At 39.6% G+C, this 12,977-nt stretch overlaps 3 protein-coding genes across 3 annotated transcripts in view; 1 reads left to right on the forward strand and 2 right to left on the reverse strand.

Moving 5' to 3' along the window:
• The first annotated feature begins 1,547 nt into the window (after nt 1-1,547).
• ndr1 (nodal-related 1) lies at nt 1,548-3,399 on the forward strand. The gene is made up of 3 exons (XM_034123549.1): nt 1,548-1,848; nt 2,384-3,135; nt 3,247-3,399. Exons 1-3 carry the CDS (start codon nt 1,548-1,550, stop codon nt 3,397-3,399), a joined length of 1,206 nt encoding a protein of 401 aa, XP_033979440.1.
• Nucleotides 3,400-4,979: 1,580 nt separating this feature from the next.
• On the reverse strand, nt 4,980-8,769 carry LOC117476324 (eukaryotic translation initiation factor 4E-binding protein 2-like). The gene is made up of 3 exons (XM_034122759.1): nt 8,468-8,769; nt 5,400-5,589; nt 4,980-5,310 (listed from the first exon to the last, which is right to left on the reverse strand). Exons 1-2 carry the CDS (start codon nt 8,601-8,603, stop codon nt 5,435-5,437), a joined length of 291 nt encoding a protein of 96 aa, XP_033978650.1. The 5' UTR covers nt 8,604-8,769; the 3' UTR covers nt 4,980-5,310; nt 5,400-5,434.
• A 3,963-nt stretch (nt 8,770-12,732) lies between these two features.
• Nucleotides 12,733-12,977, reverse strand: part of ank1b (ankyrin 1, erythrocytic b) — a 74,880-nt gene continuing 74,635 nt past the window's right edge. The window contains exon 43 of the mRNA XM_034123401.1: nt 12,733-12,859. The gene's annotated coding sequence lies outside the window, so the exon portion shown is untranslated. The remainder of the gene's footprint in view (nt 12,860-12,977) is intronic.

A 12,977-nucleotide genomic window follows, 5' to 3' on the forward strand; every position in this document is an offset into this window, starting at 1 on the left:
TTAATAATGTAAATCTAAAAACGAATCTAATGTTGTCAAATAAATATAGTGGATTAGAAGTATTTGAAGCATAAGAATGGACATATTCAGGTGAAGTATACCTCTTAAAAGTAACTCGAAATTGTTCTTTACTTGAATGGACTTACAGTTCCTAATTAAATAAAGTTACTTTCCACACCGTGAAGCAACACACATTGTTTTAAGTTTGGTTTTCGTTATAGTGAATATGCTACAGTTGATTTTGTACTAATGTTTTGCACTTCTGTTACACTCTTGCTCCAAACGTGCAATATATTGTTTCAAACAAAAGTTTGTTTCATGTCGTGTCAATTAAGAACTTTCATAGAACAAGACTTATGGCACTAATGGCATTTATTTGGTTCTTTTCAAGTTTATATGCTCATCAAGGCTTTGTAGTTTGTTATCAACACGTTCTGCTTTCCTTTGAGCTCAAGTGTGCAGTTTGACTTATGAATGGGCAACGATTATCTGCCATGTCCGACACATTAATGTTCCTTTCAAGATGCTGCTGTCACTTATCATGGCAGATTATAACCTGAAAGTGGCTGTATTACATCTTTTATTAAAATTAAAATTGTGGATTATTACAGCTCACCTGAAAATATGTGTAGTATAAAAACCCATGTATTTGAGATAAATGTATACACATAACATCTATTTAAAAAAATAATAATAGACAAACATATCGTGATATTTTTTTATATGTATACATTTTGCATGTTGAGAATGATCACACACCCTCCTGCCCAGTTTCAATATCAATATAAATGATTTTATAATTGTTGTTATTATAGGTCTTTAGATAAAACATTTAAACCTTTAGTTTAAAAATAAACACAACAAATAAGCATTCAAAGAAATTCAATAAAACCATCATAACGAATGAGATAAGATTTCCACAAAATTAGCGAGGGAACATAATTTTCACACATCAGCAGAAGCACTAGATGTATCTCTAAATAGCGTCTTTGTTGAATATGTCTGGTTATTGTATTTGTTTATAATTATTAACTATATTTAAAGTAATACTAACTATGCCAAAAAGTGATTGTTCCTTTTCAAAAGATATGGCAAATAAGCCTTTATAAAAACGTTTACCAATATTGTAAATGCAAAATGAAAAGGAAATCTCCATTAACTTTTGTCAAATATTGATGGTAAGTTTAACATTCTGATTAACTCCCATGTTACGTCCCAATTAATCACAGCGCATGCAGCTCGTAATCTCCTTAACTGATATTATTGTCATGCCTTCTTATCAAAGGGATCTTTAACCCAAAACAACAACAGTCAGAGTGGTGCCATTTTACACTTGTACCACTACAAAGGCAATTGGTTTCGATACACAACGACCCATGTAACATTAAAGTCTTTGAGCGCCCCCCTGGATCACACACGCCCTCCGGATTGGCAGCTCTTCAAAGACCGTCAGGAGAAAGGGGTGGGACTATAAATCCTGGCCTCAGCATCTCATCTGGAGCATTTGGGATCTACCTGTGGAAGAGACAACATCACACTAAGGAATTATGAAGGGACCTATGGATTTATCTTTTGCGCTTCTTCTTCTGGTGGATTTGGTTGTGTGTCTCGGCGCACAGCCTTTTCCCGGGATGCAACCTGACTCACTGCTCCGAGGGATGAGTGGCGGCTCCAAGCGCATCCTGCAGAGGAAGCAGAGCAGCAGGCTGCCCTTCTACATGATGCAGCTCTACCGGACCGTGCTGACCGAGGAGCGGGCCAAGACCCTGGCCAACAGCTTGAGCCACACGATGACCGAGGACCCTGCCATGCAGGACTCCGACTCTGTCATCAGCCTGGTCGCTAAAAGTGAGTTTTCATCATAAATCGGATACATATATTTAATATATATATAAGAAATATTAAATTTCTGCAGTTCCTTTTGATAAATACCTGTATTATTTTTACCCACCTTAATTTAATCATTTGCCTCATCAAAAAATGATGAATGTGTTTTGGCATGCTTGCAGTTCCCTTATAAGGAATACAAGCTGTCAAATCATCACATGTTTAATGAGAAATTGTTTTTGCAGTCCCAAATTTAATGAAATGCATTCTATTCTTTAAAGGTAGGGTAAAATAACTGGATGGCCTACCTGTCAGCCTTCCATCTGTGCACAAGTGCAAAAGTCGTGCTTTTTACAGTACTACGGCTTCCACAGATGACATTTCTTTATGGATTTTTTGTCAAAGCACTTAAGATATTTATTGCTATCGGGATGTTAAGAGCATTCCATGGAATATAACAAAAAGTGTATCTCGAGCCGGTTTCTCAAACTTACCCCACCTTTACAGTAAGTGATGGAAGATTTTAACACATTTTTTTTACTCTTATTTATTTCAGGCTGCCAGCAGATTGGCAAAAGGTGGTCCGTTACCTTTGACCTGTCCTCCATGTCTGCGAGCGACAACATCCAGCTGGCAGAACTTCGCATCCGCCTGTCCGCCTTCACCGAGTCTCCCCGAGCCTCAGTGGACGTCTACCACTCACACAGGGGGCGCTGCTCCGGCACGCACTGCTCAGAGAACAGGACGTTCCTGGGCCGCCTGAAAGCTCACCCCGGTGCCACGGTATCCCCCTCCTCCTGGAAGGTGGTCAACATGACGGGGGTGCTCAGTCGCTGGCTGCAGCAGGAGCACACCACACAGGAGGAAGAGGAGGAGGAAGAGCAGGAGGGAGTCCAACACCTTACTGCTGACCGGGTCATGATGGTGGTCTTCTCAAGGCAGAACCTGAACAGCCAGCGCATGCCAACACTCATCCGCACAGCAGAGCACTCCAAGTACGTCAGCTTTGACCGGGAGAGAGTGGCCCCTGGCTCTGGTTCCAAGCCGAGGAGCCGCAGGGCCAACAGGCACCAGCACACCCAGCACCAGACGGAGGGAGTGGCGGAAGCGGCCCCTGTCAGCAAGCCCACAGAGGAGGAGGAGAAGGGTCCTCTCTGCAGGAGGGTGGGCATGGTGGTAGACTTTGAGAAGATCGGCTGGAGCGAGTGGATCGTCTATCCCAAACAGTACAACGCCTACCGCTGTGAGGGGAGCTGCCCCAACCCAGTGGACGAGACCTTCACTCCAACCAACCATGCGTACATGCAGGTAAGACTGAGTTTAAGAGATCTCTTTTTGTATAGTGTTTCCAGTAATGAGTTTTACCAATGATACCCTACATGTTGTCTAATCCATCATTGTATCTCTTTATCTTTCCAGAGCCTTCTGAAGCTCCACCGCCCAGACAAGGTGTCGTGCCTGTCCTGTGTGCCGACACACCTGGGACCGCTCTCCATGCTGTACTACGAGGCGGGGAAGATGGTCATGAGGCATCACGGGAACATGGTGGTGGAGGAGTGCGGCTGCCACTGAGCGAAATACCTGAAAACCTTTTGGATAAAGGTGAAATAGAATCGAGCAGAAGGCCCAGAAAAGTCTTCAACACTAAAACTGAGCCACTGAGACACACAGTGGACGGAGGATCACAGGCACTTTACAGAAGTCCAGTCTGACACTGGGACAGAGGCAGCTGGCAGGAAGGAAGGGACAAGCTTTATCCTGGACACAGCTCTAAATAATGGATTTGGAAAATCAAGAGTTGTAAATGATTTGTAGTTTTTTGTAAATATCAGGGGACCTTAGTTTTACCTTGGATTGAAAATGGATGAATTCAAGTTTAGAGGGGTTGATTATGGTAATGTGTGATCCAGTAAGATGAAACATAATGTAAACATGGTCATTAACTAAAGCACTATAGAAAAGTCTAACAGTAGTTGTACAGGTCTTATGTACAAACTCTTCTTTTTTGTATTTAAGACTGAAATGTTTAATGCCATTGAAATTACAAATGTCAGAATGGTTGAAGCGCTTTGAACTTTATTGAGTTGTCGGGTCACATGGATCCTTGTATGTTTAACGTGTACACTAATACAATCAATTATTTCTTATCAGAACAAAGTGTGTGATGGTTTTTATTTAAGGGTTTTTACAAGAGCCTAAAAGTGGCTCATTTCCTCTAACTTTGTAGGGTTGCTATGCTATGAGGCACAGCAGGCATTTGAGTGTTCAAATATAAACACTGGTTTCCAGGAATCAGTTTTACAAATACACTTTTCAAACAGCAGAGATGGGAGAAGTACTCAGATCTTGTACAAGTACCAGAGTGTAGGAATACTCTTACAAGTAAAAGTCCTGCATTCAAAATGTTACTCAAGAAAAAGTACAAGCATCAAAATATACTAAAAGTACCAAAAGTAAACATTTCAGAATAACATATTTTATATGTTTTGATTATAATGATTGATGCATTCAAGTGTTATCAAAGCTGGTAAAGGTGCAGCTAGTTTTAATGACTTTGTATACTGCAGATAGCTTGTGAATTTACTCCAGGTGTAACTCAAGTCTGATTTAAGAGTTGATTATATTTCACATCATTTATCAAATCTGTAAAGTAACTAAAGGTATTAAATACATGTAGTGGAGTAAAAGTACATGATTTACCTCTGACATTTAGAGGAGTAGAAGTACAAAGTAGCACAACATGGAAATACTCAAGTCCCTACAAATGGAATTAAGTACAGTACTTGAGTAAATGTACTTAGTTACTGTATCCATCAGGTAACAAAGTTAGCTATGGTGAACATGGTGCAGCGACGTAACAACGACCAAAACAGAGCTGAATATCAGACTTAGATTTAGCAGGTCAGGTGGTGAGGAACATTACTCAAATGAATGCTAATGTTGCTCTGTATCTGCTGGATGTTAACAAAAGTACTAGTTAGAATAGGCTTCAGTGTTACGATCATAAGGGGGTGCTTACAAATGTGTTCTCCTTTTAGAGTCCCTGGCTCTTGATTTACATCGTATAACCAACAAATAATTTCAGTAATTTATCTGTGAAACATTGAATAATTTTAAGACCTGTTAAAAGTCATCAAATGAGTCAAATCACATAAAATAAAATATTGATTGTTTAATTTCAACAAGACTTTGACTTACTTGTCAAATATGTCAAAGGTCATACAAAGTCAAGTCTATTCAAAGTAAAGAAACAATTATGCATGCATGTTGTTTCGTAAGAAAACAACATTCTTACACATATTAAGCATTACAATAACAAAACAATGCCATCTCGTTTTCAGAACGAATCTGAAGGAAGATTACCTGGCTCAGTAAGACTATGCTTCTTATGTCACTGGACATAAAAAAAAGAAATACAAATGTTGGGAATCACTTTTATCCTTGCAGCAGAGGCTCTTCAGATATCCATTTCAAACTGGTCGTCTACAAGAGAAAGAAAAGACATTGGAGTGAGAAGAAGGAAGTGGATAATGGCTGCTCATGTCCTTTTTTAGATATACAGATCTGTTTACCTGTGCTCTCCTCTGTAAGCAGGCTGTGGTCGGAGTTATTGCAGGGGGGGGGTCTGTTCGGGCTGGTTTCTGTCGTTGGGTTTGAGCGGCCTGGTGACCCCGGGGATGTCGGGCAGATTGGGGGGGGTGCGGGCGAGGGGAGACGTCCGACACTGCAGGAGGAACTTCCTGTCGTAGATGATTCTGGTACCTGTAGGAAGCAGCAGAAAAGACTCTAAAGTTAATTATTGTCCATATATTTTGATATGTTGAATTTTAGGAGATCAAAAATGTGCTACAGCTGTATTCATAGTGTACATTCAGTTAAATAGCACTTGAGTCAGTTTAACTTAAAAATAAAATGAAATAAAATACAATTCAGCAGCTAATATCCACATTGAAGAATTCTAACCAGTTCGAAAAAGATAAATATAGAATCATTTCTGAATTGTAAGGTGTCCTTGGGTGCTTTGAAAGGTGCCTCTAAATAAAATATATTATTATTATTATTAATTTAAACAAAAATCTAAGCAACTAATCTCCACATTTAACATTTGTTACCAGTGGAAACATTATTAAAATATATTCAAGAAGATGTAGAAGCATACATTTAAAACTGGTAACTTGTTTATTAGGTATAAAATACAAAATAAATAGCATTTAACTCAATCTAATACAATTTAACAAAATATACCTCCAAGTATAGCACAATATAAATGAAAAATAATGCAATCATTATTAACATAAAGAAAGTATTAAAGATATGTATGATCCCTCATCCATCCCACAGTATTGTGCAGTACTTCTTGTTCCCCTTTAAGAGGACTGTTGTGTGTTCACTGCACACACGCCCATGACCAATGACCCATTTCTTTTTGTCCCCGAGATCAGTCCACTAACCGTACCTGCACCAGTTCTGTCTTATCTGTGTAAATCTGCCCTCATCTGTGGCAGAACACACTATCAAATATAATGGACGACATGTGTAACTTTCTCACCGCAGCAGAGTGAAAACACTTTTTTGCATCACTCTTGTCAACACACTGGAGATTTCCCAAGGTGTCAAGATTAGATATATGAGCAAAGCATGCGGAATAAATTGGCCAATAACTCAGCGTGTTGATGCGTGTGAAACTGGCTTTTAGTCGGTTGATGAGCCAAAAAACATATATATATATATATATATATATATATATATATATATATATATATATATATATATATATATATATATATATATATATATATATATATCTAATTTAGGTTTTCATGGCAAGTAGGTGAAAGTTTGTTCATTTTTAGTATCTTGCATGTATCCACGGAAACATATGTTGCTTTTAAAACACATGAGGTTATTATAAGCGCATGTTCTTCCTCTCTAGTATAACACACTTGTCCTGGTGAAGCCAAACTCTAGTAAACAAGTTGCTGCAGCTAAACAGCAGCCTGCTGTAATAACAAGACTATAAATAGGACGGGACCGAGGACGGGCTATATTTGAACATACTCGATTGTGTGAGAGCAGCTACAGCCTACTCACACTGAACACAGACGATGCCAAAACCATCAAATATTTTAAATTTCCTTTATAAATAACAGTTTAAATGCCACAATATAGAAATAAATAAAACACATTATTATTATCTGGTAGGATTATTCACTTTTTTCCCATAGCGTATCCAAATATAAATCCATGGAGTAATGTTTAAATGTACAAACCATTCACTTAAATCTATGGCAACACAGAGATATTACATTTAACCAACATACTGTGTGAATTGGAGCAGTTTAAAATACAAATCTGGCAACATTTGGGGTCATAATGGTAAGTGGCGGCTAATAGGTCAGATAGGCAAACATTTGATAAGAAGGTCATAGGTTCAATCCCCGGAATAACAGAATTTGGGAGGGAAAATGACCTTTCCAGGTGAGAATGTGCAATATGTGGTGCGTTCCAATACCCATGCTCCCATACTGTGCAGCATGTCAAACGTATGTGCCAAAAATAGTGCATCCTGTTACTATTTTTGCAGTTTGCATCCAGCATGCTTTACTGGCATGTCTCAACCATAATGCTTTGTGGTTTTGATATGAGCAAGAGGGTCAAGTCCAAGTGTTGTGACGTAGGCCCAATCCGCCCCCTACACCCTACCCCTCCGTTTGCGCGTTTGTGCTGAGGGTCCGCCGTGCTGTTCCAAACCAACGAGTGTGGAGCGGTGTGGTTTCTCTACCTGACCGGTCTCAACGCTGTGTGTGTGTGTCCGTAGTTCCAGCAAACATCCACTGATAAATTGCGATGTTAAGAACCTCATGATAACCTCATATTTGTTTAACTTAGGATCGTATACCTGTGGTTAGTCTAGATAGAAAAAGGTAAATGTGTGCATTTTATTATAAAGTTGTGTATATTTACAGATTGTTGCAAAAACTAAGAAGCTTATAAAAATCAGGTTTAAAACTAAGAGCTTTACAAAAAAGTAACACAATTAAAGATGTTTGGAGTTTTATTTTAGTTATTAATTTTATTTTTTTGCCTAAGAGATGCTGATTTGAAACCGTTGTCACATACAGTTACGGCATTTCCTGTTTCTACCGGAGAGAGGGGAGTTTGTCCCAAAGCTTGCTGCTGTATTTACTCCCTCCATCTGACAGGAGGGAGCCTCGTTGATCTGCGAGTGTCACTCCACGGAGTTCACTCCGTCACGGAGGGGTAGTGTGTAGGGGTAAGGGGTAGGGTGTAGGACGTGGTTTGCGATTGGGCCGTAGTATGCATACTGCATACAGTACATACTTCCTTAGGGCAGCTGCAGAAAATAATATAAAAAACGAGTGTTTTTGAACACAGCCTGTGTGAACGTGATCAGGGCGTTTGTGAGAAAGGGAAGTAACTCTCAATGAATCTCCCTATAACTAAATACATGTTGAAATGCTGGTTTCAGGATCAACGTGACATTCTTCAGAAATGTCGTGCAGATTTTCCATGTAAGTGTCCCTTTAAATGCCCCCCCCTTTCATTACTGATCTTTCTCTTAATGCATATAGTATTTAAACTATGTTAAACCCAATAACAAGACCCAGTTCTTCGTTACCTCCTGGCGTAGTGCTGAACAGAGTCCCCCCGGGGGTCGTGGAGTAGTCCTGCGGCATGTGGGCAGCATCGTGGATGGTGACCCGTCTCACGGCCGGGATGTTCTGGCTCCTGGTGGGCTGGCCTGCCGCGGACATGTCTCACAACACGGTTCTGTTTTAATAATACTTAAAGGCCACAGACAGGGCTATCTGCGTCAGGTGCTCAACACGCAGTGACGCTGAGAAGTTACCTTGAGCCTCCACGTGGTCAGAGAAGGTCCAAAACATTCCAGGAACCTCCTTCAAAACAACATGTGGACGCCCCCTTTCCAGCCAATCACAACACGAGGAGGTTTTATTTCTTCCGGATCTGCAGGCTGCTCTATCAATCACAGATACAACTTCAATCCTTAATAAAAAAGTATTCACAGTGATATAAAGAACAAAAATACAATTTTGTTATAAAATTACATGCAAAAAAACTTTTTCATGTAATTAAAAAAATATTTGTAGTCATAGGAAACATCCATTAAAATACCCAACGATTGTATTATGAAGTACAAATATTATGTGTAGGCCTACTTTAAAAAACAACAAATTCATAATATTTTTAAATATTTAAAAAAATGGTTTTCTATGGTATAATTTATATGGTAAGCATCAATCTATACAACCAATACAATCTACAACAAGAAATACTATAAAAACCTATATGTATTTGGAGCAGTTCTATAATATAAATCAAATTGCTAATAAAATAAAAAAAGCATTTTGTATGGTTTTGATATGTTAGACCCATAACATAAAGCATTAATGAAAATAAAGAAAACACCATAAAAGCTATAGCACTTTAAACTCCCAATAGTCAATGTAGGAATGTTATTGAATATAAAAATATATATAAAAGCTGCACTCATTTCCCATTTTACAAAAAACAGGACACCACATTAATGTCACATCTTTGTTTATTAAGTCTTGTAAATGGTTTGAGCTGGTGTACAGGGTAAGATGATCTATACATATGTCAGAATGATTCTGATTGAAAGGCTTGTATACATATTCACGTTTGTTTATCCTCTCTCCAGGACAATACAAAATAAAATAAAACAAGTGGTCATAGCTACGAAGCCTCTACATTCCCCATGATGTGGGCGTTGGCCTACTCTAGATAATGCTTAAAGAACATCCATAACAACTCTATGAGGGTGCATAGCATTCTAATTAAATATATTTTGTCATATATTTATACACATATTTTCATAAAAACGGATTTTTTTCTGCATGTGCGCAGTTGCATTCCTTAGGATAGATTAATATGATATTGCGTTTACATTGTCATGTATCCATTCTAAAGGAGTATAGGTGATCTCTATTCTTTCGCCACAGTTAATTTTACAATACTCTTTTTTTTTTTAAATACATCGCCATAGGTTACACGTCCTCTCAGGTCACAAGTCTGGTTAAAACTCTCTTTTCTTCCCCCTGATCCAACAAGGTTTCAAACCAATCAAAACAAACACACACACACACACACACACCACACACACACACACACACACACACACACACACACACACACACACACACACACACACACACACACACACACACACACACACACACACACACACACACACACACACACACACACACACACACACACACACACACACACACACACACACACACACACACACACACACACACACACACTGGAGTTGTACTGATGTTACTACAAAGGCTCACTGACTTGTTTGATTCAAATTGCAAATCTAAGTTATCGTTCAGGAAGGAAGCAGAAGAATTACATTAAAATAAACTTCAGCCATATATCTTTTTTGGGTGGCCACATCGAATATCTTAATTTTCAAAATGGATTAATACCAACTACATGTTAGCGTACAGGTGGCGCACCTGATAGACAGAATCCCTTCTCTAATACTTTTCTCATAATCCAGAAAAGAAAATGTTTTCTTGTTATAAGTAAGCTCTCCACACACACACACACAATCCTGCTCTTGCCCCCCTCCCTTACATCCCTGTCCCGCCCAAAACACCAAAGTCTTCCTCAGAAACACTCGCTTTGTGTCCCTCACTCGTCTGTGAAAGGAGGACTTGGAACTTAAAAAGGAAGGAAACATTTTGATTCTGACCGAGCAGAACGGAAAACCTGAGTGGAGTAACAGTGGAAAACGTGTGATATGTAATAAACATGTGCTATATCAGATGAGGCTTGTATGCACGGACAGGGCATGAAAACATGTGCATTTGTGTGATGTAGAACTAATGAACTCGCTCATTCATTCATTCAATCGGCGTCTCACTCATTCAGGCTACAGTAGCATGTACAGTACTTCAATATTGTCCCATTAAATGTGCTACTATGGTACGACCCCGTCAGGTTTCTGCATAAAGGAAGTGCTTTGGAGATGAAGAGGACGATGGGCGGTTTGCAGTGACGTCAGTGTATGAAAATAATAAAGAAATGAATCAAAAACACAAATGGAGCTAGGTTACGGCAGCAGACTCCTTTTTTTCGGTACGGTAACATAACCTGATGTAATTGTTGCTACGTTAGGTGCTGAAAAACAAAGAATCCCTCTCATACTAGAGCTGTATCTGACTGATGCCTAACTCAAATGCTTTTTCAGAGATTTAGTCATCTACACTGTTCCAAATCATGTACATTTCCAGAACCCTGGCTAGCATCTTCATTGTTCTTGCTAAGTATTATTGCTGTGGCAAACTCCAAAATCGGACACTCCGACTAGGCAATACGTTTTATTTTGTGTCACATGTTTCTGATTATGTGCGTGTGCTTTTGTTTGTGTGTCTTCACAGTTCACGAGTCTGGGGTCAGTGTTAATAAGACAATCACAGTGCTACCTGTCTGTCACAATCCCATGTTGTACTCTCGTAGCAAGATGCTATTTTACGCCTGCTACCATTGAACTACAAATCCCTGTACCCTCAGGTGAATCCTTGTTTACGATGCAACCACTGTGTTCAAATGAATGAATGTACATGTTGACGGTGAGGTGCTACAGCTGTTTCAAACAGATAAAGAGGGAGCACATGCAAAGTTTTCAGCGTTAAATGTAGGAGCTAATAAATGCTGATAAAGAGGCCTGTGATTTTTTTTAAACTGCATATTGACTGAGGCTACTGATAAGGATCGTGAATCAAGATGCCGCGCGCTACTTGGAGAAATGACGGAAGAAGTTAGAAAAAGGTCACGATGGAGGAAATCTTTGTGACGTCGAGCCGCTGCACAATACAATCAAGCAACCAACCCCTATCCAAAGAAAACACCAGGGGCAAAATGTTACTCACATTGGTCGGACAAATACTTAAAAAACCAAGGTGGACCGAAGGAACGGAAAAACACACAAGCTTCATCCACAAAGGAAAAGACGTTAGCAGCACACGCAGACAGGTACACTCACGAGCGGGGGGGGGAGCAGAGCACGGCGGCTTTTCTTGTTCCGCCGTGACATCACAGGGCTCAAGAGCCAATCATGAGGCAGGGCTCAGCTCCAAGCCAAGAAACACATGCGGTAGAGAATACGCGCACACATACACACACACTGACACATGTCCACGTAGCATAGAGTGCATATATCACATTGAGAATAATAGGGGACAGTGAAATAAGCATCAGTAGGCTCAGCAGGAGCTTAGCTGTATACGGAACCGTCCATCGAGGGATCGATATTTTTTTGTTTATTGGACTCAACTTGCCGACACACACAACTCCTGTTGGCGGGAATAGGGTCCTTAAAAAAGGCCCCAGCGTGGGCCAGCCCCGTACCTTGTACCCCTTCAGTTTGTAGATAATGACAGTTCAAAAGGTCAAAGGGCATGCACCAGCAGTCATCATGCGATTACAGTTCACAGGAAGCACTTTTTGTTTTGTTTTTTTTTCTCGGTTGTTTTACTGACATTTATGTTTTTTTGTAAAAAGAAGAAGAAGAAGAAGAAGAAGAATCATGCCTTAGTCTAGTTGATATTTTTCTTTACAAATGTTATAAAACTACAAGTTGAACTCCTCTTTTCTTTCATGGTGCTCCATGGTCACACGTTGAGGATGTTTCTGTGTTTGTCATTTTGTAGTTTGCACTTCTTAAGTCTTTGGCCGTTTCTCAATGTCGAGTATACCTGCTACAGAGCCACTATTTCAAGTATACTACGTCATCGAGTGGCGCAGAATGCTGGGCATTTAACATGCATTTAAACAGTCCTTCGGCGCCACTCGATGACGTAGTATACTTGAAACAGTGGCTCTGCAGCAGGTTTACTCGACATTGAGAAACGGCCTTTGTCTCATGCTTCCTCTCCTCCCCTTCCTCTCATTTCCATCTGCGCTCTGGTTGTGTTTTTGTGGAGGATGATTTGGCAGTGGCTTTCCGGTCCTAGAAAAAAAAGAGACAAACAGCATTTACAAACAAAACCCAGAAAAAGTGAATTTGCCCTTCCAAAATAAAACAAAAAGTTTAATTGAATGCCAAATCATTTATGCCCAAATTCTAA

This window comes from Trematomus bernacchii, unplaced genomic scaffold, assembly GCF_902827165.1.
Source record: "Trematomus bernacchii unplaced genomic scaffold, fTreBer1.1, whole genome shotgun sequence".
Classification (NCBI taxonomy): domain Eukaryota; kingdom Metazoa; phylum Chordata; class Actinopteri; order Perciformes; family Nototheniidae; genus Trematomus; species Trematomus bernacchii.

What these genes read in the sequence shown, in the direction of transcription:
- LOC117476324 (XM_034122759.1), bottom strand. Translation starts at nt 8,603, where the DNA reads ATGTCCGCGGCAGGCCAGCCCACCAGGAGCCAGAACATCCCGGCCGTG. An exon ending in GTTCAGCACTACGCCAGGAG is followed by an intron (nt 5,590 to 8,467) that starts GTAACGAAGAAC and finishes TGCTTCCTACAG; the next exon opens with GTACCAGAATCATCTACGAC.
- ndr1 (XM_034123549.1), top strand. Translation starts at nt 1,548, where the DNA reads ATGAAGGGACCTATGGATTTATCTTTTGCGCTTCTTCTTCTGGTGGAT. An exon ending in CATCAGCCTGGTCGCTAAAA is followed by an intron (nt 1,849 to 2,383) that starts GTGAGTTTTCAT and finishes TATTTATTTCAG; the next exon opens with GCTGCCAGCAGATTGGCAAA. An exon ending in CCAACCATGCGTACATGCAG is followed by an intron (nt 3,136 to 3,246) that starts GTAAGACTGAGT and finishes TTATCTTTCCAG; the next exon opens with AGCCTTCTGAAGCTCCACCG.